This window comes from Bombina bombina, chromosome 5 (assembly GCF_027579735.1).
Source record: "Bombina bombina isolate aBomBom1 chromosome 5, aBomBom1.pri, whole genome shotgun sequence".
In the NCBI taxonomy this organism is placed as follows: domain Eukaryota; kingdom Metazoa; phylum Chordata; class Amphibia; order Anura; family Bombinatoridae; genus Bombina; species Bombina bombina.
Window position 1 is genome coordinate 597,963,350 of NC_069503.1, and position 27,798 is coordinate 597,991,147.

Here is a 27,798-nt window from a genome sequence, read left to right on the forward strand (position 1 = left end):
AGTCCCTGAGCCTTCAGAGAATTCCAGACAGCGCCCCAACCTAGTAGGCTGGCGTCTGTTGTTACAATTGTCCAGTCTGGCCTGCTGAATGGCATCCCCCTGGACAGGTGTGGCCGATGAAGCCACCATAGAAGAGAATTTCTGGTCTCTTGATTCAGATTCAGAGTAGGGGACAAATCTGAGTAATCCCCATTCCACTGACTTAGCATGCATAATTGCAGAGGTCTGAGGTGTAGGCGTGCAAAAGGTACTATGTCCATTGCCGCTACCATTAAGCCGATCACCTCCATGCATTGAGCTACTGACGGGTGTTGAATGGAATGAAGGACACGGCATGCATTTTGAAGCTTTGTTAACCTGTCCTCTGTCAGGTAAATCTTCATTTCTACAGAATCTATAAGAGTCCCCAAGAATGGAACTCTTGTGAGAGGAAAAAGAGAACTCTTCTTTTCGTTCACTTTCCATCCATGCGACCTTAGAAATGCCAGAACTAACTCTGTATGAGACTTGGCAGTTTGAAAGCTTGAAGCTTGTATTAGAATGTCGTCTAGGTATGGAGCTACCGAAATCCCTCGCGGTCTTAGTACCGCCAGAAGGGCACCCAGAACCTTTGTGAAGATTCTTGGAGCCGTAGCCAATCCGAATGGAAGAGCTACAAACTGGTAGTGCCTGTCTAAGAAGGCAAACCTTAGATACCGGTGATGATCTTTGTGGATCGGTATGTGAAGGTAAGCATCCTTTAAATCCACTGTGGTCATGTACTGACCCTCTTGGATCATGGGTAAGATTGTCCGAATAGTTTCCATTTTGAACGATGGAACTCTTAGGAATTTGTTTAGAATCTTTAAATCTAAGATTGGCCTGAAAGTTCCCTCTTTTTTGGGAACCACAAACAGGTTTGAGTAGAACCCTTGTCCTTGTTCCGACCGCGGAACCGGATGGATCACTCCCATTATTAACAGATCTTGTACGCAGCGTAGAAACGCTTCTTTCTTTATCTGGTTTGTTGACAACCTTGACAGATGAAATCTCCCTCTTGGGGGAGATAATTTGAAGTCTAGAAGGTATCCCTGAGATATGATCTCTAGTGCCCAGGGATCCTGAACATCTCTTGCCCAGGCCTGGGCGAAGAGAGAGAGTCTGCCCCCCACTAGATCCGGTCCCGGATCGGGGGCTCTCGGTTCATGCTGTCTTTGGGGCAGCAGCAGGTTTCCTGGCCTGCTTGCTCTTGTTCCAGGACTGGTTAGGCTTCCAGCCTTGCCTGTAACGAGCAACAGCTCCTTCCTGTTTTGGTGCAGTGGAGGTTGATGCTGCTCCTGTTTTGAAGTTCCGAAAGGGGCGAAAATTAGACTGTCTAGCCTTAGCTTTGGCTTTGTCTTGAGGTAGGGCGTGGCCCTTACCTCCTGTAATGTCAGCGATAATCTCTTTCAAACCGGGCCCAAATAAAGACTGCCCCTTGAAAGGTATATTAAGTAATTTGGACTTAGAAGTAACATCAGCTGACCAGGATTTTAGCCACAGCGCCCTACGTGCCTGTATGGCGAATCCTGAGTTCTTAGCCGTAAGTTTGGTTAAATGTACTACGGCCTCCGAAATGAAGGAATTAGCTAGTTTAAGGACTCTAAGCCTGTCCGTAATGTCGTCTAGCGTAGATGAACTAAGGTTCTCTTCAAGCGACTCAATCCAAAATGCTGCCGCAGCCGTAATCGGCGCGATACATGCAAGGGGTTGTAATATAAAACCTTGTTGAACAAACATTTTCTTAAGGTAACCCTCTAATTTTTTATCCATTGGATCTGAGAAAGCACAGCTATCCTCCACCGGGATAGTGGTACGCTTAGCTAAAGTAGAAACTGCTCCCTCCACCTTGGGGACCGTTTGCCATAAGTCCCGAGTGGTGGCGTCTATTGGAAACATCTTTCTAAAAATTGGAGGGGGTGAGAACGGCACACCGGGTCTATCCCACTCCTTAGTAACAATTTCAGTTAGTCTCTTAGGTATAGGAAAAACGTCAGTACTCGCCGGTACCGCAAAGTATTTATCCAACCTACACAGTTTCTCTGGTATTGCAACGGTGTTACAATCGTTGAGAGCTGCTAAGACCTCCCCTAGTAATACACGGAGGTTCTCCAATTTAAATTTAAAATTTGAAATATCTGAGTCCAATCTGTTTGGATCAGAACCGTCACCCACAGAATGAAGCTCTCCGTCCTCATGCTCTGCGAGCTGTGACGCAGTATCAGACATGGCCCTAGCATTGTCAGCGCACTCTGTTCTCACCCCAGAGTGATCACGCTTGCCTCTTAGTTCTGGTAATTTAGACAAAACTTCAGTCATAACAGTAGCCATATCTTGTAATGTTATCTGTAATGGCCGCCCAGATGTACTAGGCGCCAAAATATCACGCACCTCCCGGGCGGGAGATGCAGGTACTGCCGCGTGAGGCGAGTTAGTCGGCATAACTCTCCCCTCGCTGTTTGGTGAAATTTGTTCACATTGTACAGATTGACTTTTATTTAAAGTAGCATCAATACAGTTAGTACATAAATTTCTATTGGGCTCCACCTTGGCATTGGAACAAATGACACAGATATCTTCCTCTGAGTCAGACATGTTTAACACACTAGCAAAAAACTTACAACTTGGTTATAATCTTTTTTAGCAAAAAACGTACTGTGCCTCAAAGAGGTACTAACGATTAAATGACAGTTGAAATAATGAACTGAAAAACAGTTATAGCATCAAACTTTAAAACAACAAAACTTTTAGCAAAGGTTTGTTCCCATTAGTAAAATAACAATAATTAAATTTGACATAAAAAATACAAAGCAACGTTTTTATTCACAGTCACTATAAGAATTCTCACAGCTCTGCTGAGAGAATTTACCTCCCTTCAAAGAAGTTTGAAGACCCCTGAGATCTATCAGAGATGAACCGGATCATGCAGGAAATATAAAAGTAACTGACTGGTATTTTTTGATGCGTAGCAAAGAGCGCCAAAAACGGCCCCTCCCTCTCCCACACAGCAGTGAAGAGAAACGAAACTGTCACAATTAAAGCAAAAAAACTGCCAAGTGGAAAATAATGCCCAAATATTTATTCACACAGTACCTCAGCAATGTAAACGATTCTACATTCCAGCAAAAACGTTTAACATGATAAATAGTTATTAAAAAGGATTAGTGACCTTTAACAGAGTAGTTCCGGTGAAATACCATCCCCAGAATACTGAAGTGTATACATACATGTCATTTTAACGGTATGGCAGGATTTTTTCATCAATTCCATTCAGAAAATAAAGACTGCTACATACCTCAATGCAGATTCATCTGCCCGCTGTCCCCTGATCTGAAGCCTTTACCTCCCTCAGATGGCCGAGAACAGCAATATGATCTTAACTACTCCGGTTAAAATCATAGTAAAAAACTCTGACAGATTCTTCCTCAAACTCTGCCAGAGAAGTAATAACACGCTCCGGTGCTATTTTAAAATAACAAACTTTTGATTGAAGTCATAAAAACTAAGTATAATCACCATAGTCCTCTCACACATCCTATCTAGTCGTTGGGTGCAAGAGAATGACTGGGACTGACGTAGAGGGGAGGAGCTATATGCAGCTCTGCTGGGTGAATCCTCTTGCATTTCCTGTTGGGGAGGAGTTATATCCCAGAAGTAATGATGACCCGTGGACTGATCACACATAACAGAAGAAAAAGCATATGCAACATATAACACACAGCAAAAAGTCACATATAATTTATTTAAGGGACATTAAAGATTATTTTTTATGCTGCATTAAAGAAGAAAAAAAGTGGTAGTTTTTTAAAGTGACTTTGTATTGTGCGTATTGTTGTATCATGTGACATAAGCATTACATGTTCACTGCTCTATAATGTTACTGTTTATTTGGCAGCTGTACCTTGCACTTTAGTTTACCTCACATAGGGCTAGATTACAAAGTAAAGTGCTAATTTATCATGCGCCCGTAAAACGGGCAAATTTACAAATGGTTGGTTAATGCTGCCGCAAGCTTGCTAGCATTCTTTATCAGAGATCAAATCTCTGGTTAATGAAACAAATGTTCCCCAATTGCCCCCAAATTAAGTGTAGTGTGCCGTAAGAAGTAAACAAAACAAAAAAAATAGTAGCATCTTTATTTTATTAAAAAATAACTGCACAAAGCAGTTATAAGAGTTTAAAGTGAGTAGGTGTGGGGTGTTAGAAAAAAATGGCACTGAAAAGTGCCTTTATATTGAGGCCTATAGGGACTGTGTTTTTACTGTAAACATATATGTATATGCTTATATAAAGAAAAAAATTGGGTTTAGTTTGTCTTTAATGTCCCTTTAATAGTCTGTAGTCATGTTAATAGATGACATGTGCAACTAACCTGTTATGCTCCAGAAATCTAGAGAAATCTCTGTATGTTTTTTCTAAAGCATTTGAACATGGGGACTATGGGTAGAGCAGGTATTGGTGCTTGTAGGGTTATTACTTTTTAATTGATTGAGAAGGCAGAGTTTGTATCTGTTTGATTTCTAATATCATCTAATATGGTGGTAATAATGTTACAATCAAGTATTGCAATGTTCAGGGCCGCCACTAGAAATTTTGGGGCCCCTGACTCAACCATTGATAATTGTCTATTTAAACTTGAAAATGTTGTAAAGGTAGTAACATACACACACACACAGACACACTCATACACTGAAACACACAAACACACTCACACATAAGGATTCACATATAGACACTCTAGCAGACACACAAAGAAACACACTCAGACACAGACACCCAAACAGACACTTAGCACTTGTTTACATTGACCTGACAAGTAATGAGGTAAACTACAGTTTTGTAAAGAAAAAAAAGGAGATTTAGAAAACAAAATATGGAGTTCTGATTATCTTTTTGTAAAGGAAGATGACAACTAAATGATGACAACAGCATGCAGTGGCTGAAAGGAAGGGCCCTGAACTGCCTAAACAATAATTTAAAGTTTAATGTTGGATTGGTTACTTCTGGAAAGGTCTTATTAGTCTAAAAGTCTGTAGAAAGATGTGAATAATTAGTAGTAAGGTCAAAATGTCCTAAAAAGCAACAGACAATGGACACACACATACAAACTCAAACTTGCACATACACCCAAGAAAACACCAACAGAGACAGCCTCAGAAAACACACAAAGACATACACACAGAGACACCCACAGAAAACACACAAAGACATACATACACACACTCTCACTGAGACATCCACAGAAAACACACAAAGACATACACACACCCTCACAGAGACACCCACATAAAACACACACCCTCACAGAGACATCCACAGAAAACATAGACATACATACACACACACACCATCACAGAGAATACCAAAGAAAACACAGACATACACACCCACCCTCACAGAGGCATCCAGAGAAAATACACAAAGACAAACATACACACCCACCCTCACAGAGAGACCCACAGATAAAAAAATACATACACACTCATAGAGACACAAACCAAAGCACAAAGACATAAACACAGACACCCACAGAAACACTCACAGGAGGAAACATTTATGCACCTTGCATCCCCTAAATCAACAGTGTGTGACATGCATGATAAAAAATTTTTTTAGAAATTAAGAGATCACTTTTTAAAGAATCATATTTGTAAATGTGCAAACAAAAATAATTCTGTGAATTCAAAATTGTACATTAATGAGCTGGGTAGATGGCTAGATGAAGAAAAGTACCTTTAAAATGTTGACATATGTTTGTTTGTTTGTTTTTTCCCCATTTTCCCCAACCAAGAGCACCACTTCAAATATAGTGTACAAATATTCCCAGCTGTCAGCTGTACTTTTGAAAATGCTGTACTCTATATGGTCTTGGTGGGACCATAAGCTCTGGTACTCATACCATTAGATCTGGTTAAATGCAGGATTTAGGCTTGTTGGTATGTATTTAAAAATTAAGTCAGCTGTAGTGTAAACTGAACAGTTTTTCAAACACTGAGCAATCTTAGTCTGAGAGTATAACATTTTATGCAGATGTAAAAATCTTAGATAAAATGCCTCCTTGTATCTGGAAAGTCCTTGCATAAAGGGGCAGTAAACTGGAATGTAATATATATATATATATATATATATATATATATATATATATATATATATATATATATATAAAATTAATATCTGCCAAAAGGGCATCTTCCATTTGTGTATTGAGGAGGAGAAACATTTCTGCATGGTTTTAAATATAGAATTTCTACAGCATTTTCAAAATAATCATAAATACACTGCTGCTAAAAAATGTGTTTTTATGGACCCCTAGCCCCACCAAACAACTACTACCACACTGAAGTTACAATCCAAAATTGCACAAAGAAAAAAAACATTTGCTAAGTAATTCCTACCTCCTCTGCAAATGAAAGTGATCTGCCGTCTGACTCAGGCACACACTGTACAAAGTGCCAAGTCTGTCTCACACTGCGCATAGTGGTTTAGTGCACACTAAGAAATCCTCTCAAATGCTAATAATTTACTCCTTACAATAACATTTCCCATGCTCAATTAGCACTCTGCTGTAGTACCCACTAGTGGCTGCCCAAATTTTAAAAAAATTTAGTTCTTGCCTCATGGGGCCCCCCTGGCTCATTGGGCCCCTGACAGGAGTCACCCCTGTCACCCCCTGATGGCGGCCCTGGCAATGTTATGTACAAAACTTTTGGGGTATTTTTGGGCATTTGGAAAAAAAATATTGAGAAATCAGAACAAACAGGACTAGCACATGTAATTATATGGCTGCTAATTACCGATAATGAAAAAAGTGCTGATTGTGATCTTGTCTACATAAACAGCAGGTATCATACAGATACTAAATGATAGATAACAAACAACCTTATAGTTCACAAGATATGTTCTTCTCCTTAGTTTACAATTAGTAAGTTCTCATGAAAAGGAGCTGTGTCAAAAAGGATATTAAAGGGACACTGAACCCATTTTTTTCTTTCTTTCGTGATAGAGCATGCAATTTTAAGCAACTTTCTAATTTACTCCTATTATCAATTTTTCTTTGTTCACTTGTTATCTTTATTTGAAAAAGAAGGCATCTAAGCTTTTTTTTTGGTTTAGAACTCTGGACAGCACTTTTTTATTGGTGGATGAATTTATCAGTAAAGACAACCCAGGTTGTTCACCAAAAATGGGCCGGCATCTAAACTTACATTCTTTCATTTCAAATAAAGATACCAAGAGAATGAAGAAAATTTGATAATAGGAGTAAACTAGAAAGTTGCTTATAATTTCATGCTCTATCTGAATCACGAAAGAAAAAATTTGGGTTCAGTGTCCCTTTAGGATAACAGTTATATTTGATAATATAATTAAATTAGAAACTGTAAAAAAAAAATAAAGGCTCTAATGGAATTATGAAAATTTTAATTATAATATAATAATTGTATTATATAATAATTTAATATATATAAGAGCTACAATAATGTAATTTTTTAATTAAATATAAATTATATTATATAAATAATAAATATTATTATGATAAAACAAAAATTGTTTTGCTGCATGATTGTGGGCATGCCCCTGTCCACCAATAAATTTGGGGTAAATGTCCTTATCAGCCTGTGATAAAACTGTAACAGATTCCAGACTTATATTCCTTTCCATTTAGTTCCAAAATACATTTAAAGAGCTTTTACCAAAAATTATAGTTATCAAACAATGTTACCATGTTTAAATAGTGCTCCTTTATAAGAATAATACATATATTTTTAGTTTAATGCCATATTTTACAACATATTTTAAAGACCCAAATATTTTTTCTTTCAAAACTCATTTGTTGTGCTTTTATGATTGTTCTTATTCTCCAAGGTGTTGCTTTTAAGCTTATATAACCGCTCAAAAATTACAGCATTTAGGAAGAAATATGTTTATTTTCTAAGATACTTTTAAGTGCCAAACTTTTTGTTTATATAGATGAACTATTGTGGCTGATATTTAGTAGTTTATTTGTCAGCCAAATCTCTACCCTGGAAATTATTATTATTTTTTTTATTAGCATACGCAAAAATTATTTTGGAATGGAGCAATATCTATCTATCTATATTTATATCTATTTATCTTTCTATCTATTTATTTATCTTTCTATCTATCTATCTTACATTAGGGAATAGAGTGGAAGAATATCTACCTATCCTGTATATCTATTCTATATAAATAAATTAGATAGATAGATAATATATAGTCCTCCACTCTATTCCATAATTGTTTTTGTAAATAAATACTAAACCAATTGAAAGAAATATACATTTTCTCTCTAACACACACACTATATAAAATTACTATGTAAACAAAATGCTGAATCAGTATTCTGTTCCTGCAATTTTATGTATGTTATCCTTGCCCTCTAACAATGACAACATTTATTCTTGTAAATCTAAATACAATTCAATGTTGGAATGTAATTGTCATGCAAAGAGAAATAATGAAATACCACATCAGCAAAATCCCCTCAGAGAATGCAGAATGTAAAGTGATGTTGGAGAAAAATATCCCTTTCATCAGACACCTATACTGAGCATTTTGTTGTTGATTTTTGTTTTAACTTATACTTTGGGTTGGAAACATTTCATTGAACAAACAAAATAAATATAAATTACAAATGACATCAGTGACGATATAGGGCCCCATTTAATAAGGTCCTAAAGACAAAGATCTCAACTTGAGTACCTGTCCGCACAGCTTTGCATCAAATGGGCAGTGAACCCCATATCTCCACTGCCCAGATGTATCAGTGCACACTTACTTCAGTGTGTAATGCTGCCCCCTTCTCTCATGTGAGAGAAGGGGCTGTCAATCAACATGAGGAAGCATGTTCGTGTGTGATTTCTCTCTGCCAACTCAGAGGTGTTGGAGAGTGCATGAAGCAGCAATCTGGTGACCACTGCTTCTTAAATTGCAGGAAGCAGGGTCACATGTGTGAACCTGCCCTGCAAAGGGTTCAAAAGCAGAGATAAACATGCTCTCTTTTTCCCTTTTTAAAAAAAAAAAAAAGTATTTAGGGGGTTTTACATGTTTAAATAAGCCTGCACCTCTGTGATGAAAGCATTATTGCTAATAAACAATCACATTCATGTAGCAAATATCAATAATGTTATAAAGGAAATTTGCATTTAGCTGTATATTGCCTTATAGATAGCTTAGGAAATTATTTTGTTCATTGTGAAAACTGTTATGTGACTGTGGTTTCTTCCACAATAAGACACTGTTGTTATTATTTCCGCTCTTGAAAAGTCATCTCAATAAACAGAACCAACAGTGCATGATAACAGCAAATAGTTTTTAAATGCAGAAGAGATATAAAATATGGCTGAAACAATTAAAATCAATAGGCCATTTACAAGCCAAGTTTGCTGAAAGTAAAAAGCCTTACTTAAGGTAGCTTTGTTGCATTTTAAAATGATCGATAAAAAAAAGTAAAATAATGTTTGAATTATTTTAGACAATTCAAAAACATTTGTTCTTGATATTTCTAAAGCGAGTTGCGTATTCACTTAACTCCGAATTCCCAATAAGCTTTTTTAATGAAAAGTCCAATAAGGTCAGTTACATTCATGGTTGAGGTTGAAAGGTAGAGATTGGAGTGCCTAGGGAATATGATCGATCCTGCTGCTAATACAGTTTAACCCCTCAAGAAAAACTAAAATGAAATGCAAAAAAGTATGTAAAGCAGCGCTGAAAGTACAGATATAGGTCAAATACTAATATAAAATGTTTGTATACAAAGGATATTTCATGTATTTAAAAAAGAGTGTACATATGTGAAGAATACAATATATCAAGTGGATTTAGGGACGTCTCCCAAAAATGCTCATAAACAATAACAGGAATAAAAACAGCAATTAAAATATCTGCATATATAAAATAAGTTAGGATAACAAATAGAGCAACTGTGAGAACTGTGAGAACAATGCTGATGCAAAAATGTCAGTAAAAGGCCTCAATCGCGCAAATGCGAGAGTGTATGGGAGGAAGTGAATCCTGCTTGAGTATCCGTTTTCTGTTACAATTGTATATTGCTTATCTTCACCCACTGAGATATCAATGAAAACTGCATGTAATGCTATTTTTATGTACTTCCATGCATATTCAATACCATAGTGAACTGCTGGTGCAATAACGCCCCCTGCAGATTTGCGGCCAATCGGCCTCTAGCAGGGGATGTCAATCAACCCGATCGTATTCGATCGGGTTGATTTCTGTCCGCTGCCTCAGAGCAGGTGGAAAAGTTAAGGAGCAGCGGTCTTTAGACCGCTGCTTCATAACTTCTGTGGGCTCGCCGGAAACAAGGGGCATCAAGCAACTTTCTAATTTACTCCTATTATCACATTTTCTTCATTCTCTTGGTATGTTTATTTGAAAAGAAAGAGTCTAGGTATAGATGCCGGCCCATTTTTGGTGAACAACCTGGGTTGTCTTTGCTGATTGGACAGCACCAATAAACAAGTGCTGTCCATGGTCTGAACCAAACATTTGCAGGCTCCTTAGCATAGATACCTTCTTTTTAAAATAAAGATAGCACGAGAATGAAGAAAAATTGATAATAGAACTAAATTAGAAAGTTGCTTAAAATTGCATGCTCTATCTGAATCATGAAAGAAAAAATTTGGGTGCAGTATCCCTTTAAGTGAAATCTCATGAGATCACAGTAAAATAGTTCATGACATCAGCACTGCTGATGCTGATTGACTGCTGTTCATTTCTTCATTTATTTTTTTTACCTGCAGCTGGGCAGCAGCTGAGTATATTTTTTTACACAGACCTTACTCTGCTGAGCGGAGGAAATTGTGAGGTAAAATATCTTCCTTTTTTACATAGAGATGCTCAGGTGATATTTTCCTGTCAGCCTTTTACAGTTATACTGCATCAGTTTCAAGTTATTTAGCATATGAGTATTATGTTCCTTTAATACAAATGTATATTAGAAGTGTATAACAGCGTAATACAAGTTTACGTATGACATCATGAAAATTTGGAATTGAAAAAGTGTGACCACTAAGAAATTTTATGGGACCACTAGCTCTTGGGCAACTTTTTCAACCCATATATATATATATATATATATATATATATATATATATATATACACACTATATATATATATATATATATATATATATATATATATATACATGATTATATATAGGTATAGATATATACAGATATATTGGAATGTCAAATATTACTGTACAAACACACGGCTAGATTACGAGTTGTGCGTTAGGGTAAAAAAGCAGCGTTAACAGGTCCTGCTTTTTTACGCCCGCTGGTATTACGAGTCTTGAAGGTTTAGGGTCACCGCACACTTTTTTGGCCTTACCGCAAAACGACTTACGTAAACTTCATAAAGTCTTTTTTCTAGGGGACTTCCATAGCGCCGGTATTACGTCTGTCCTGGGAGGCCAAAAAGTCAGCGGTACACCCTACCCCGTCAAGAGTCCTAACGCATTTAAAAGTCAGTAGTTATGAGTTTTATGGTACAACGCCATAACATAAAACTCATAACTAAAGTGCTAAAAAGTACACTAACACCCATAAACTACCTATTAACCCCTAAACCGAGGCCCTCCCGCATCGCAAACACTAAAATAAAATTTGTAACCCCTAATCTGCCGCTCCGGACATCGCCGCAACTATAATAAACATATTAACCCCTAAACCGCCGCTCTCCTGCTTTGCAAACATTAGTTAAATATTATTAACCCCTAATCTGCCGCCCCAGACATCGCCAACACCTATATTATATTTATTAACCCCTAATCTGCCGCCCCCAACGTCGCCGCAACTATAATAAACATATTAACCCCTAAACCGCTGCACTCCCGCCTCGCAAACACTAGTTAAATATTATTAACCCCTAATCTACAGTCCCTAACATCGCCGCCACCTACCTACATTTATTAACCACTAATCTGCCGCCCCCAACGTCGCCGCCACTATACTAAATTTATTAACCCCTAAACCTAACCCTAACACCCCCTAGCTTAAATATAATTACAATAAATCTAAATAAAATTACTATAATTAACTAAATTATTCCTATTTAAAACTAAATACTTACCTATAAAATAAACCCTAAGATAGCTACAATATAACTAATAATTACATGGTATCTAGCTTAGGGTTTATTTTTATTCTACAGGCAAGTTTGTATTTATTTTAACTAGGTAGAATAGTTATTAAATAGTTATTAACTATTTAATAACTACCTAGCTAAAATAAATACAAAAGTACATGTAAAATAAATCCTAACCTAAGTTACAATAACACCTAACACTACACTATATTTAAATAAACTAAATTAAATACAATTACCTAAATTAAATTAAATTAGCTAAAGTACAAATAAAACAACACTAAATTACAGAAAATAATAAACAAATTACAAGATATTTAAACTAATTACACCTAATCTAATAGCCCTATCAAAATAAAAAAGCCCCCCCCCAAATAAAAAAAACCCTAGCCTAAACTAAACTGCTGTTTTACCTGTAAAAAAAAATACAAACAACCCCCCCAACAGTAAAACCCACCACCCACACAACTAACCCCCCAAATAAAATACTATCTAAAAAAATCTAAGCTCCCCATTGCCCTGAAAAGGGCATTTGGATGGACATTGCCCTTAAAAGGGCAGTTAGCTCTTTTGGGGCCCAAACCCTAATCTAAAAAATAAAACCCACCCAATACACCCTTAAAAAAACCTAACACTAACCCCCTGAAGATCGACTTACTGTTCTGAAGACCAGACATCCATCCTCAAGGAAGCGGCAGAAGTCTTCATCCAACCGGGCCGAAGTCCTCAACGAAGCCGAGAGAAGTCTTCATCCAAGCCGGGTGAAGTGGTCCTCCAGACGGGCAGAAGTCTTCATCCAGACGGCATCTTATATCTTCATCCATCCGACGTGGAGCGGCGCCATCTTCAAGCATCCTCTTCAAACTACGGCTTCTTACTGAATGACCGTTCCTTTAAGTGAAGTCATCCAAGATGGTGTCCATTAGATTCCGATTGGCTGATAGAATTCTATCAGCCAATAGGAATTAAGGTAGAAAAAATCCTATTGGCTGATGAGAATTGCCTGGTAGAGGAGAATTGCCTGGTATTTCGGGGCTGGACTGACCTTACTTGGCGGGATCAGACTGATATACTTCAGGAAAGTTTTCTTCTGTGAAAAGCACACTGGTCTAAAAGAGGCTGCTTCCGGGTGGTAAATCGCCATAGAACAAGCCACTGAGCTGTTGTTCGTTCCTGGTAGAGCGCTTCTCTCTTCGTATGCAAATTATTATGACCCTGGGGAAGTCTCCCTATGGGTGATGGGGGAAACCAGACGTGGACTCCTTGCCCAGTGTGCTTAGAGGAATGTGGCTGCACCTCACTGACGAGGCCCATAGGAGGCCGAAACGATCGTCTGGGGTTGTCATGTTCCTTGTTCAGAGGAGAATTGCCTGGTATTTCGGGGCTGGACTGACCTTACTTGGCGGGATCAGACTGATATACTTCAGGAAAGTTTTCTTCTGTGAAAAGCACACTGGTCTAAAAGAGGCTGCTTCCGGGTGGTAAATCGCCATAGAACAAGCCACTGAGCTGTTGTTCGTTCCTGGTAGAGCGCTTCTCTCTTCGTATGCAAATTATTATGACCCTGGGGAAGTCTCCCTATGGGTGATGGGGGAAACCAGATGTGGACTCCTTGCCCAGTGTGCTTAGAGGAATGTGGCTGCACCTCACTGACGAGGCCCATAGGAGGCCGAAACGATCGTCTGGGGTTGTCATGTTCCTTGTTCAGAGGAGAATTGCCTGGTATTTCGGGGCTGGACTGACCTTACTTGGCGGGATCAGACTGATATACTTCAGGAAAGTTTTCTTCTGTGAAAAGCACACTGGTCTAAAAGAGGCTGCTTCCGGGTGGTAAATCGCCATAGAACAAGCCACTGAGCTGTTGTTCGTTCCTGGTAGAGCGCTTCTCTCTTCGTATGCAAATTATTATGACCCTGGGGAAGTCTCCCTATGGGTGATGGGGGAAACCAGACGTGGACTCCTTGCCCAGTGTGCTTAGAGGAATGTGGCTGCACCTCACTGACGAGGCCCATAGGAGGCCGAAACGATCGTCTGGGGTTGTCATGTTCCTTGTTCAGAGGAGAATTGCCTGGTATTTCGGGGCTGGACTGACCTTACTTGGCGGGATCAGACTGATATACTTCAGGAAAGTTTTCTTCTGTGAAAAGCACACTGGTCTAAAAGAGGCTGCTTCCGGGTGGTAAATCGCCATAGAACAAGCCACTGAGCTGTTGTTCGTTCCTGGTAGAGCGCTTCTCTCTTCGTATGCAAATTATTATGACCCTGGGGAAGTCTCCCTATGGGTGATGGGGGAAACCAGACGTGGACTCCTTGCCCAGTGTGCTTAGAGGAATGTGGCTGCACCTCACTGACGAGGCCCATAGGAGGCCGAAACGATCGTCTGGGGTTGTCATGTTCCTTGTTCAGAGGAGAATTGCCTGGTATTTCGGGGCTGGACTGACCTTACTTGGCGGGATCAGACTGATATACTTCAGGAAAGTTTTCTTCTGTGAAAAGCACACTGGTCTAAAAGAGGCTGCTTCCGGGTGGTAAATCGCCATAGAACAAGCCACTGAGCTGTTGTTCGTTCCTGGTAGAGCGCTTCTCTCTTCGTATGCAAATTATTATGACCCTGGGGAAGTCTCCCTATGGGTGATGGGGGAAACCAGACGTGGACTCCTTGCCCAGTGTGCTTAGAGGAATGTGGCTGCACCTCACTGACGAGGCCCATAGGAGGCCGAAACGATCGTCTGGGGTTGTCATGTTCCTTGTTCAGAGGAGAATTGCCTGGTATTTCGGGGCTGGACTGACCTTACTTGGCGGGATCAGACTGATATACTTCAGGAAAGTTTTCTTCTGTGAAAAGCACACTGGTCTAAAAGAGGCTGCTTCCGGGTGGTAAATCGCCATAGAACAAGCCACTGAGCTGTTGTTCGTTCCTGGTAGAGCGCTTCTCTCTTCGTATGCAAATTATTATGACCCTGGGGAAGTCTCCCTATGGGTGATGGGGGAAACCAGACGTGGACTCTTTGCCCAGTGTGCTTAGAGGAATGTGGCTGCACCTCACTGACGAGGCCCATAGGAGGCCAAAACGATCGTTTGGGGTTGTCATGTTCCTTGTTCAGAGGAGAATTGCCTGGTATTTCGGGGCTGGACTGACCTTACTTGGCGGGATCAGACTGATATACTTCAGGAAAGTTTTCTTCTGTGAAAAGCACACTGGTCTAAAAGAGGCTGCTTCCGGGTGGTAAATCGCCATAGAACAAGCCACTGAGCTGTTGTTCGTTCCTGGTAGAGCGCTTCTCTCTTCGTATGCAAATTATTATGACCCTGGGGAAGTCTCCCTATGGGTGATGGGGGAAACCAGACGTGGACTCCTTGCCCAGTGTGCTTAGAGGAATGTGGCTGCACCTCACTGACGAGGCCCATAGGAGGCCAAAACGATCGTCTGGGGTTGTCATGTTCCTTGTTCAGAGGAGAATTGCCTGGTATTTCGGGGCTGGACTGACCTTACTTGGCGGGATCAGACTGATATACTTCAGGAAAGTTTTCTTCTGTGAAAAGCACACTGGTCTAAAAGAGGCTGCTTCCGGGTGGTAAATCGCCATAGAACAAGCCACTGAGCTGTTGTTCGTTCCTGGTAGAGCGCTTCTCTCTTCGTATGCAAATTATTATGACCCTGGGGAAGTCTCCCTATGGGTGATGGGGGAAACCAGACGTGGACTCCTTGCCCAGTGTGCTTAGAGGAATGTGGCTGCACCTCACTGACGAGGCCCATAGGAGGCCGAAACGATCGTCTGGGGTTGTCATGTTCCTTGTTCAGAGGAGAATTGCCTGGTATTTCGGGGCTGGACTGACCTTACTTGGCGGGATCAGACTGATATACTTCAGGAAAGTTTTCTTCTGTGAAAAGCACACTGGTCTAAAAGAGGCTGCTTCCGGGTGGTAAATCGCCATAGAACAAGCCACTGAGCTGTTGTTCGTTCCTGGTAGAGCGCTTCTCTCTTCGTATGCAAATTATTATGACCCTGGGGAAGTCTCCCTATGGGTGATGGGGGAAACCAGACGTGGACTCCTTGCCCAGTGTGCTTAGAGGAATGTGGCTGCACCTCACTGACGAGGCCCATAGGAGGCCGAAACGATCGTCTGGGGTTGTCATGTTCCTTGTTCAGAGGAGAATTGCCTGGTATTTCGGGGCTGGACTGACCTTACTTGGCGGGATCAGACTGATATACTTCAGGAAAGTTTTCTTCTGTGAAAAGCACACTGGTCTAAAAGAGGCTGCTTCCGGGTGGTAAATCGCCATAGAACAAGCCACTGAGCTGTTGTTCGTTCCTGGTAGAGCGCTTCTCTCTTCGTATGCAAATTATTATGACCCTGGGGAAGTCTCCCTATGGGTGATGGGGGAAACCAGACGTGGACTCCTTGCCCAGTGTGCTTAGAGGAATGTGGCTGCACCTCACTGACGAGGCCCATAGGAGGCCGAAACGATCGTCTGGGGTTGTCATGTTCCTTGTTCAGAGGAGAATTGCCTGGTATTTCGGGGCTGGACTGACCTTACTTGGCGGGATCAGACTGATATACTTCAGGAAAGTTTTCTTCTGTGAAAAGCACACTGGTCTAAAAGAGGCTGCTTCCGGGTGGTAAATCGCCATAGAACAAGCCACTGAGCTGTTGTTCGTTCCTGGTAGAGCGCTTCTCTCTTCGTATGCAAATTATTATGACCCTGGGGAAGTCTCCCTATGGGTGATGGGGGAAACCAGACGTGGACTCCTTGCCCAGTGTGCTTAGAGGAATGTGGCTGCACCTCACTGACGAGGCCCATAGGAGGCCGAAACGATCGTCTGGGGTTGTCATGTTCCTTGTTCAGAGGAGAATTGCCTGGTATTTCGGGGCTGGACTGACCTTACTTGGCGGGATCAGACTGATATACTTCAGGAAAGTTTTCTTCTGTGAAAAGCACACTGGTCTAAAAGAGGCTGCTTCCGGGTCGTAAATCGCCATAGAACAAGCCACTGAGCTGTTGTTCGTTCCTGGTAGAGCGCTTCTCTCTTCGTATGCAAATTATTATGACCCTGGGGAAGTCTCCCTATGGGTGATGGGGGAAACCAGACGTGGACTCCTTGCCCAGTGTGCTTAGAGGAATGTGGCTGCACCTCACTGACGAGGCCCATAGGAGGCCGAAACGATCGTCTGGGGTTGTCATGTTCCTTGTTCAGAGGAGAATTGCCTGGTATTTCGGGGCTGGACTGACCTTACTTGGCGGGATCAGACTGATATACTTCAGGAAAGTTTTCTTCTGTGAAAAGCACACTGGTCTAAAAGAGGCTGCTTCCGGGTGGTAAATCGCCATAGAACAAGCCACTGAGCTGTTGTTCGTTCCTGGTAGAGCGCTTCTCTCTTCGTATGCAAATTATTATGACCCTGGGGAAGTCTCCCTATGGGTGATGGGGGAAACCAGACGTGGACTCCTTGCCCAGTGTGCTTAGAGGAATGTGGCTGCACCTCACTGACGAGGCCCATAGGAGGCCGAAACGATCGTCTGGGGTTGTCATGTTCCTTGTTCAGAGGAGAATTGCCTGGTATTTCGGGGCTGGACTGACCTTACTTGGCGGGATCAGACTGATATACTTCAGGAAAGTTTTCTTCTGTGAAAAGCACACTGGTCTAAAAGAGGCTGCTTCCGGGTGGTAAATCGCCATAGAACAAGCCACTGAGCTGTTGTTCGTTCCTGGTAGAGCGCTTCTCTCTTCGTATGCAAATTATTATGACCCTGGGGAAGTCTCCCTATGGGTGATGGGGGAAACCAGACGTGGACTCCTTGCCCAGTGTGCTTAGAGGAATGTGGCTGCACCTCACTGACGAGGCCCATAGGAGGCCGAAACGATCGTCTGGGGTTGTCATGTTCCTTGTTCAGAGGAGAATTGCCTGGTATTTCGGGGCTGGACTGACCTTACTTGGCGGGATCAGACTGATATACTTCAGGAAAGTTTTCTTCTGTGAAAAGCACACTGGTCTAAAAGAGGCTGCTTCCGGGTGGTAAATCGCCATAGAACAAGCCACTGAGCTGTTGTTCGTTCCTGGTAGAGCGCTTCTCTCTTCGTATGCAAATTATTATGACCCTGGGGAAGTCTCCCTATGGGTGATGGGGGAAACCAGACGTGGACTCCTTGCCCAGTGTGCTTAGAGGAATGTGGCTGCACCTCACTGACGAGGCCCATAGGAGGCCAAAACGATCGTCTGGGGTTGTCATGTTCCTTGTTCAGAGGAGAATTGCCTGGTATTTCGGGGCTGGACTGACCTTACTTGGCGGGATCAGACTGATATACTTCAGGAAAGTTTTCTTCTGTGAAAAGCACACTGGTCTAAAAGAGGCTGCTTCCGGGTGGTAAATCGCCATAGAACAAGCCACTGAGCTGTTGTTCGTTCCTGGTAGAACGCTTCTCTCTTCGTATGCAAGCCAATAGGATTGAGTTTGCATTCTATTGGCTGATTGGAACAGCCAATAGAATGCAAGCTCAATACTATTGGCTGATTGGATCAGCCAATATGATTGAACTTCAATCCTATTGGCTGATTGCATCAGCCAATAGGATTTTTTCTACCTTAATTCCGATTGGCTGATAGAATTCTATCAGCCAATGAGAATCTAAGGGATGCCATCTTGGATGATGTCACTTAAAGGAACCGTCATTCAGTAAGAAGCCGTCGTTTGAAGAGGAGGCTCCACACCGGATGTCTTGAAGATGGAACCGCTCTGCGTCGAAGATGCCGTCTGGATGAAGATTTCTGCCCGTCTGGAGGACCACTTCACCCGGCTTGGATGAAGACTTCTCCCGGCTTCGTTGAGGACTTCGGCCCGGTTGGATGAAGACTTTTGCCGCTTCCTTGAGGATGGATGTCCGGTCTTCAGAACAGTAAGTCGATCTTCAGGGGGTTAGTGTTAGGTTTTTTTAAGGGTGTATTGGGTGGGTTTTATTTTTAGGTTAGGGCTTTGGGCCGCAGTAGAGCTAAATGCCCTTTTAAGGGCAATGCCCATCCAAATGCCCTTTTCAGGGCAATGGGGAGCTTAGGTTTTTTTAGATAGTATTTTATTTGGGGGGTTGGTTGTGTGGGTGGTGGGTTTTACTGTTGGGGGGGTTGTTTGTATTTTTTTTTACAGGTAAAAGAGCTGATTACTTTGGGGCAATGCCCCGCAAAAGGCCCTTTTAAGGGCTATTGGTAGTTTAGTTTAGGCTAGGGGTTTTTTTATTTTGGGGGGACTTTTTTTTTATTTTGATAGGGCTATTAGATTAGGTGTAATTAGTTTAAATATCTTGTAATTTGTTTATTATTTTCTGCAATTTAGTGTTTTTTTTTGTGCTTTAGCTAATTTAATTTAATTTAGGTAATTGTATTTAATTTATTTAATTATAGTGTAGTGTTAGGTGTTATTGTAACTTAGGTTAGGTTTTATTTTACAGGTACTTTTGTATTTATTTTAGCTAGGTAGTTATTAAATAGTTAATAACTATTTGATAACTATTCTACCTAGTTAAAATAAATACAAACTTACCTGTAAAATAAAAATAAACCCTAAGATAGATACAATGTAATTATTAGTTATATTGTAGCTAGCTTAGGGTTTATTTTATACTGTAGGTAAGTATTTAGTTTTAAATAGGAATAATTTAGTTAATTATATATATTTTATTTAGATTTATTGTAATTATATTTAAGTTAGGGGGTGTTAGGGTTAGGTTTAGGGGTTAATAAATTTAGTATAGTGGCGGCGACATTGGGGGCGACAGATTAGGGGTTAATAAATGTAGGTAGGTGGCGGCGATGTTAGGGACGGCAGATTAGGCGTTAATAATATTTAACTATTGTTTGCGAGGCGGGAGTGCGGCGGTTTAGGGGTATATATGTTTATTATAGTGGCGGCGACGTTGGGGGTGGCAGATTAGGGGTTAATAAGTGTAGATAGGTGGCGGCAACATTGGGGGCATCAGATTAGGGGTTAATAAATATAATGTAGGTGGCAGCGATGTTAGGGGCAGCAGATTAGGGGTTCATAAGTATAATGTAGGTGGCGCCGGTGTCCGGAGCGGCAGATTAGGGGTTAATAAATATAATTTAGGTGTTGGCGATGTCAGGGGAGGCAGATTAGGGGTCAATAAGTGTAAGATTAGGGGTGTTTAGACTCGGGGTTCATGTTAGGGTGTTAGGTGTAAACATAAATTTTATTTCCCCATAGGAATCAATGGGGCTGAGTTACTGAGTTTTACGCTGCTTTATTGCAGGTGTAAGACTTTTTTAGTACTTTGCTTGGTAGATAAGGTTCATGGAATTTGAGTTAGCGCTTTGTGAGTATTTCTACTAGCAAATCATAGAATTTGTGGCATAGGTTACTTGAATGGATTTGGGCTCTATGAGTCAGTCAGATGTCTTTAGAACTATCTGAGATTTCTCTTCAAGAGGGCTATTTCACATACTTTAGAAAAGTTGTATTAAAGAAATGTTAGTCTTTTTATTTTTTATTTATGGAACAGGAATTGTTTACTGTATTACAAAGTAGCTGCATAAAAAACTAACCACTTAACAATCACTGACGTACCCTCAAATATCCACTGGACATAGCGCAGGTGTTGCTGATGTCAGCAAGACTGTGCTATATCTTCTTGCCTCCTTAATTCACGCATGCAGTACTAGCACAGCTTGGGCACTGTCGGCGAAGCTGTGCTAGTTAAACCCTTAACGACTACGGACATACAGGGTACGTCATTCGTTAAGGGGTTAAATGTTTTTTTATAGCATTTAAAACTGTTTTTTTATTAAACAAATATGCCTAGTTTTGCAGACATATGACACACCCTTTGAGAAAGGGGCAGGAAGCCCCGAAACGTTGCTCTAATAAAGTTTTTTCCTTTCCATGAGAGTGCTACCTTCTTGTATTTGTTACACCCTTTGAAAAGCATCTTTAATATGTTTTATCTTCTTTTTCTGTGAACAGTTCGGGACAGGTATAAAAAATTTTCAGTAAATATCGGACATTCACTGTGCAGGATGTAGCAGTGCCAGGATTCTGCATTCCATGAAATGCACTCCAGCCTCTCAATGAGGGGTAGAAAGTCTAAAATCTTAAGACATAGGGGCATATTTAACAATGTGCGAGCTGACATGATGCAAAGTAATGTATCATGTACACCGCACATTGCTGCCCATCGATAAATGCTGACAGCATACGCTGTCGCCATTTATCATTGCACCAGCAGTTCTTGCGAACTGCTGGTACAATGCCGCCCCTGATTCGTGGCCAGTCGGACGCTAGCAGGGGGTGTCAATTTCAGAGCAGGCGGACAAGTTATTGAGCAGCGGTCTTTAGACCGCATAGGTAAATCAGGCAAAATAAATAAAATGCAATTTGTTTTAATGATATATAAACATTTTAGGCTGGATTACGAGTGTTGCGCTAACAGCTACGTGCAAGCGAAAAGGGGTTCATTGTGGGTGTTTGCACGAGTCTGGTTTAGTGCTAGTATTGCAAGTTAAAAGTAAAGGCAAAAAGGTGAGCACAATCGCGATTTACGATAGAGTGATTACCGCATCCACTTAGCTCTGGTTAACTATTTTGCAAAACAAAAAAGTGGAACAAAACACATCACAAATACATAAAAAGGTACAGTTACACTTACAATAACACTATCTTATAAAAATTATTTTAAAAGAATGCACAAAAAAGGTGTTAGGGGAAAAAAGGTAGGCAAATGGCTTTAACATAGAGATACATACATCTCTACATCTCTCTCTCTCTCTCTCTCTCTCTCTCTCTCTCTCTCTCTCTATATATATATATATATATATATATATATATATATATATATATACATATATATATACACACATTATAGCCCTTTTCAGTCAAATACCTTGCCATATACCATATCACTTTTTTAAAAAAAAAGTATTAATATTTATTTTAAATATTTTTATCAAAAATTGTTTATATGAGTGTAATTGTTTATTTTAATGTGTTTTTAATGTGTTTGGTGAAAAAATATTTTTTTTTAACACTTAAACTTTAGGCTCAGTCTACAGGCACGATAATCTGTTAAAATTTTTTGCTCTCACGCACAACTGTTTTCTTTTAACTTGTAATATGTGTGCTAGTTAGCGTGATCACAATAATGCTTATCACGACCCGCTCTAACCTTAGCGCACCACCTGTAATCTAGTGCTAAGTTGGTGGAACCTTGTACTCTTGTGGATAAACCTCCTGTGTATAGTTGATGCTTTATCCCTTATATATAAAGGCCATTAATACATACACAGTAAATGTTTTCTCTATCATAAATTGATGCAATATATAGTATTAAAATTTACCAAGCAAAAGGTTTTGCCATAATGCATTCTAATGTAATGTACAGTTTTACTTAACAATGTGTCTGAAAACAGCTTGGTGAATAACCATTGCCAAATGGATTACCTGCATACAAATTGGAAAAATATATAACCCAAACCATTTTACTTATGTGTTACTTTAATCCCAGTCTTTAGCATGTGACGTTTTACCAAAAGACACTTGTTACAAAACAGCACATTATTAGCATATTCTGTTTTCACACCAAGCACTTCAATTAACACAGATTCCTTCTAATAAAGGAAAAGGCAAAAGGTGTGTCAATTAAAACTGTAATTGTTTACGGAACATAATTTACAAATGAGGACGGTTGAATAAGCTGTTTAATCACAAGAAGTTACTGTCATAAAGTTACTGTCATCTGACAATATTTTGTTGTGTTTTTTTTTTTCTCACTTAGGTTTCTTCTCTCAGTCAAACAACTCAGCTTACTCCCTACTTCAACATTCCTTCCAGGGATGCATGCAGCTTATTCACGTGGACGATCAGTTGGTTGATCTTCATGCTGTAGAGCAAGGAGAGCAAGGGAGTTTTGCAAACGTCAGTATTGACATGTGTGGCATTATAGACAGGTACGACTTACAAGATATGTATATAGAGAAAGATGCATCCCAATATATATATATATATATATATATATATATATATATATATATATATACAGTATCTCACAAAAGTGAGTACACCCCTCAAATTTTTGTAAATATTTTATTATATCTTTTCATGTGACTACACTGAAGAAATTACACTTTGCTACAATGTAAAGTAGTGAGTGTACAGCCTATATAACAGTGTAAATTTGCTGTCCCCGCAAAATAACTCAACACACAGATGCTCAATAGGGTTTAGGTCTACTCTGGAGACATGTTGGCGAGTCCATCACCTTTACCCATAGCTTCTTTAGCAAGGCAGTGGTCGTCTTGGAGGTGTGTTTGAGGTCGTTATCATCTTAGAATACTGCCCTGAGTCCTAGTCTCCATAGGGAGGGGATCATACTCTTCTTCAGTAAGTTACAGTACATATTGGCATTCATGGTTTCCTCAATGAACTGTAGCTCCCCAGTGCCGGCAGCACTCATGCAGGCCCAGACCATGACACTCCCACCCACACACTTGTCTTTGTACTCCTCACCTGGTTGCTGCAACACACGCTTGACACTATCTGAACCAAATAAGTTTATCTTGGTCTCATCGGACCACATGACATAGTTCCAGTAATCTATGTCCTTAGTCTGTTTGTCTTCAGCAACCTGTTTGCTGGATTTCTTGTGCATCATCTTTCAAAGAGGCTTCCTTCTGGGACGACAGCCATGCAGACCAATTTGATGCAGTGTGCGGCGTATGGTCTGAGCACTGACAGGCTGACCCCTCACCCCTTCAACCTTTGCAGCAATGCTGGCAGCACTCATACGTCTATTTCCCAAAAACAACCTCTGGATATGATGCTGAGCATGTGCCCTTAACTTCGAGGCCTGTTATGAGTGGAACCTGTCCTGTGAAACTGCTGTATGGTGTTGCCCACCATGCTGCAGCTAAGTGTCAGGGTCTTGGCAATCTTCTTATAGCCTAGGCCATCTTTATGTAGGGCAACAATTCTTTTTTTCAGATCCTTTGCCATGAGGTGCCATGTTGAACTTCCAGTGATCAGTATGAGAGAGTGAGAGCGATAACACCAAATTTAACACACCTGCTCCCTATTCACACCTGAGACCTTGTAACACTAATGAGTCACATGACACCTGGGAGGGAAAATGGCTAATTGGGCCCAATTTGGCCATTTCCACTTAGGGGTGTACTCATTTTTGTTGCCAGCGGTTCATACATTAGTGACTGTGTATTGAGTTATTTTGAGGGGACAGCAAATTTACAGCTACATTTAGAGTTTGGTGGCCAAAGGGGTGCGTTAGCTACACGTGCTTTTTTTCTCCCGCACCTTTTAAATACCGCTGGTATTTAGAGTTCACAGAATGGCTGGGTTTTCAGTGCGTTAGGCTCCAAAAAGGGAGCGTAGAGCATAATTTAACGCCACTGCAACTCTAGATACCAGCGGTGCTTACGGACGCGGCCAGCTTCAAAAACGTGCTCGTGCACGATATCCCCATAGAAAACAATGGGGCTGTTTGAGCTGAAAAAAAACCTAACACCTGCAAAAAAGCAGCGTTCAGCTCTTAACGCAGCCCCATTGTTTTCTATGGGGAAACACTTCCTACGTCTGCACCTAACACTCTAACATGTACCCCGAGTCTAAACACCCCTAACCTTATACTTATTAACCCCTAATCTGCCGCCCCCGCTATCGCTGACCCCTGCATATTATTATTAACCCCTAATCTGCCGCTCCCTACACCGCCGCAACATACATTATAGTTATGTACCCCTAATCTGCTGCCCCTAACACCGCCGACCCCTATATTATATTTATTAACCCTTAATATGCCCCCCACAACGTCGCCGCCAGCTACCTATAATAATTAACCCCTAATCTGCCGATCGGAGATCACCGCTACTATAATAAATGTATTAACCCCTAAAGCTAAGTCTAACCCTAACACTAACACCCCCCTAAGTTAAATATAATTTTTATCTAACGAAATAAATTAACTCTTATTAAATAAATTATTCCTATTTAAATCTAAATACTTACCTGTAAAATAAACCCTAATATAGCTACAATATAAATTATAATTATATTGTAGCTATTTTAGGATTAATATTTATTTTACAGGCAACTTTGTATTTATTTTAACCAGGTACAATAGCTATTAAATAGTTAATAACTATTTAATAGCTACCTAGTTAAAATAATTACAAAATTACCTGTAAAATAAATCCTAACCTAAGTTACAATTAAACCTAACACTACACTATCAATAAATTAATTAAATAAACTACCTACAATTATCTACAATTAAACCTAACACCACACTATCAATAAATAAATTAAATACAATTCCTACAAATAAATACAATTAAATAAACTAACTAAAGTACAAAAAATAAAAAAGAACTAAGTTACAAAAAATAATTTTTTTTAAAAAACATTAGAAAAAAATTACAACAATTTTAAACTAATTACACCTACTCTAAGCCCCCTAATAAAATAACAAAGACCCCAAAATAAAAAAATGCCCTACCCTATTCTAAATTACAAAAGTTCAAAGCTCTTTTACCTTACCAGCCCTTAAAAGGGCCCTTTGCGTGGCATGCCCCAAAGAATTCAGCTCTTTTGCCTGTAAAAAAAAACATACAATACCCCCCCCCAACATTACAACCCACCACCCACATACCCCTAATCTAACCCACACCCCCCTTAAATAAACCTAACACTAAGCCCCTGAAGATCTTCCTACCTTGTCTTCACCATGCCAGGTATCACCGATCGTTCCAGGCTTCGAAATCTTCATCCAAGCCCAAGCGGGGGCTAGACATCCATCATCCGGCTGAAGTCTTCTATCAAGCGACGGCTGAAGAAGTCCAGAAGAGGCTCCAAAGTCTTCATCCTATCCCGGGAAGAAGAGTAGATCCGGACCGGCAACCATCTTCTTCCAAGCGGCATCTTCTATCTTCATCCGATGACGACCGGCTCCATCTTGAAGACCTCCACCGCGGACCCATCTTCTTCTTCCGACGACTTCCCGACGAATGACGGTTCCTTTAAGGGACGTCATCCAAGATGGTGTCCCTCGAATTCCGATTGGCTGATAGGATTCTATCAGCCAATCGGAATTAAGGTAGGAAAATTCTAATTGGTTGATGGAATCAGCCAATCAGAATCAAGTTCAATCCGATTGGCTGATTCAATCAGCCAATCAGATTGAGCTTGCATTCTATTGGCTGTTCCGATCAGCCAATAGAATGCGAGCTCAATCTGATTGGCTGATCGGATCAGCCAATCGGATTGAACTTGATTCAGGTAGCGAATATTTTACTTGCAAATAAAGAAAAGAATACTTGTATTCATAACTGGCTGTTTGTGCACCTCATTTGAACTTTGATCATTCTTATCCTGCGGAACCGAGGTTGCACCAGTTTCCAGTGTGTTACATCTGCTATTCTCAAGCACACCGATCCTGGTTTTGGCTGTTGCCGGGAGACGCATAGTACTATCGAGGAGAAAGAAGTTCCGTGGACCGGAAGTTTGCCCAGTGACGTCACACGCCATGGTAGGTGGATCGAGTAGAGGAGACCGGAGCGGTCAGTGAGAGCGTCAAGTGCCGGACCAGCTTCATGTGCACCTGGTTTGCACATACGGAGGGTCGTTTTTCCTGCTTTTCCACAGGTCAGGCTTAGTGATGCTGGACATTGCCAAACCAGGAGAGGGGTGAGAGATCTACTCGCTATTTTACAAGCACTTCACCAGTTAACATAGGTGCCGACACACATTGACTGTTAGTGTACTTTAGAGCACAGTAGTTAAGAGCTTTATGAACCGGCGTTAGCCCAGAAAGCTCTTAACTACTGACTTTTTTCTGCGGCTGGAGTTTTGTCATTAGATTTCTAACGCTCACTTCAGCCACAACTCTAAATACCAGCGTTAGAAAGATCCCATTGAAAAGATAGGATACGCAATTGACGTAAGGGGATCTGCGGTATGGAAAAGTCGCGGCTGGAAAGTGAGCGTTAGACACTTTAATGACTGGCTCCAAATACCAGAGGGCGGTAAAAACCAGCGTTAGGAGCCTCTAACGCTGGTTTTGACGGCTACCGCCCAACTCTAAATCTAGGCCTTACACTCTTATACAGGCAGTACATTTACTACTTTCTTGCTATCATCTATGAAACTGTTTATCTCTCTAGCTATCTATATATCTCTCTGGCTATCTATCTCTCTAGCTAGCTATATCTGTATATCTTTCTGTTTATCTAAGGGGATTTTGTTGTTCAGGTGAGATTATGTTTGGAATTCATAGATAGATAGATAGATAGATAGATAGATAGATAGATAGATAGATAGATAGATAGATTGGCAGATATACAGATATTCTTCCATTCTAAAATGTTTTTGCCTATGTTAATACATAATTATATCTTTTAATTTCCAGAGTAGAGATTTGGCTGACAAACTATCAAATTTTATCCAAATAGTTAATTTATCTAAAACAAAACAACATGTTCGGCAGTTAAATTTGCTATATATTCTTTCTGGGTAAATGCTGTAACTGCTTGGGTTAATATTTGTTAGCCTAAGAGCACCTACATCTTGAAGATGAAGAACAATTATATTGTATTTTGTATTTTTCTCACAATTTTATCATTATCCATTACCAATGTTTTAA

The 27,798-nt window shown here is 40.4% G+C and overlaps 1 protein-coding gene across 1 annotated transcript in view; it reads left to right on the forward strand.

Annotated features, from left to right (window-relative positions):
- CNTNAP2 (contactin associated protein 2) overlaps positions 1-27,798 on the forward strand; it is a 2,991,056-nt gene that overhangs the window by 1,155,876 nt on the left and 1,807,382 nt on the right. The window contains exon 11 of the mRNA XM_053715812.1: positions 22,924-23,095. Within this exon, the coding sequence (XP_053571787.1) occupies positions 22,924-23,095 (172 nt within the window). The remainder of the gene's footprint in view (positions 1-22,923; positions 23,096-27,798) is intronic.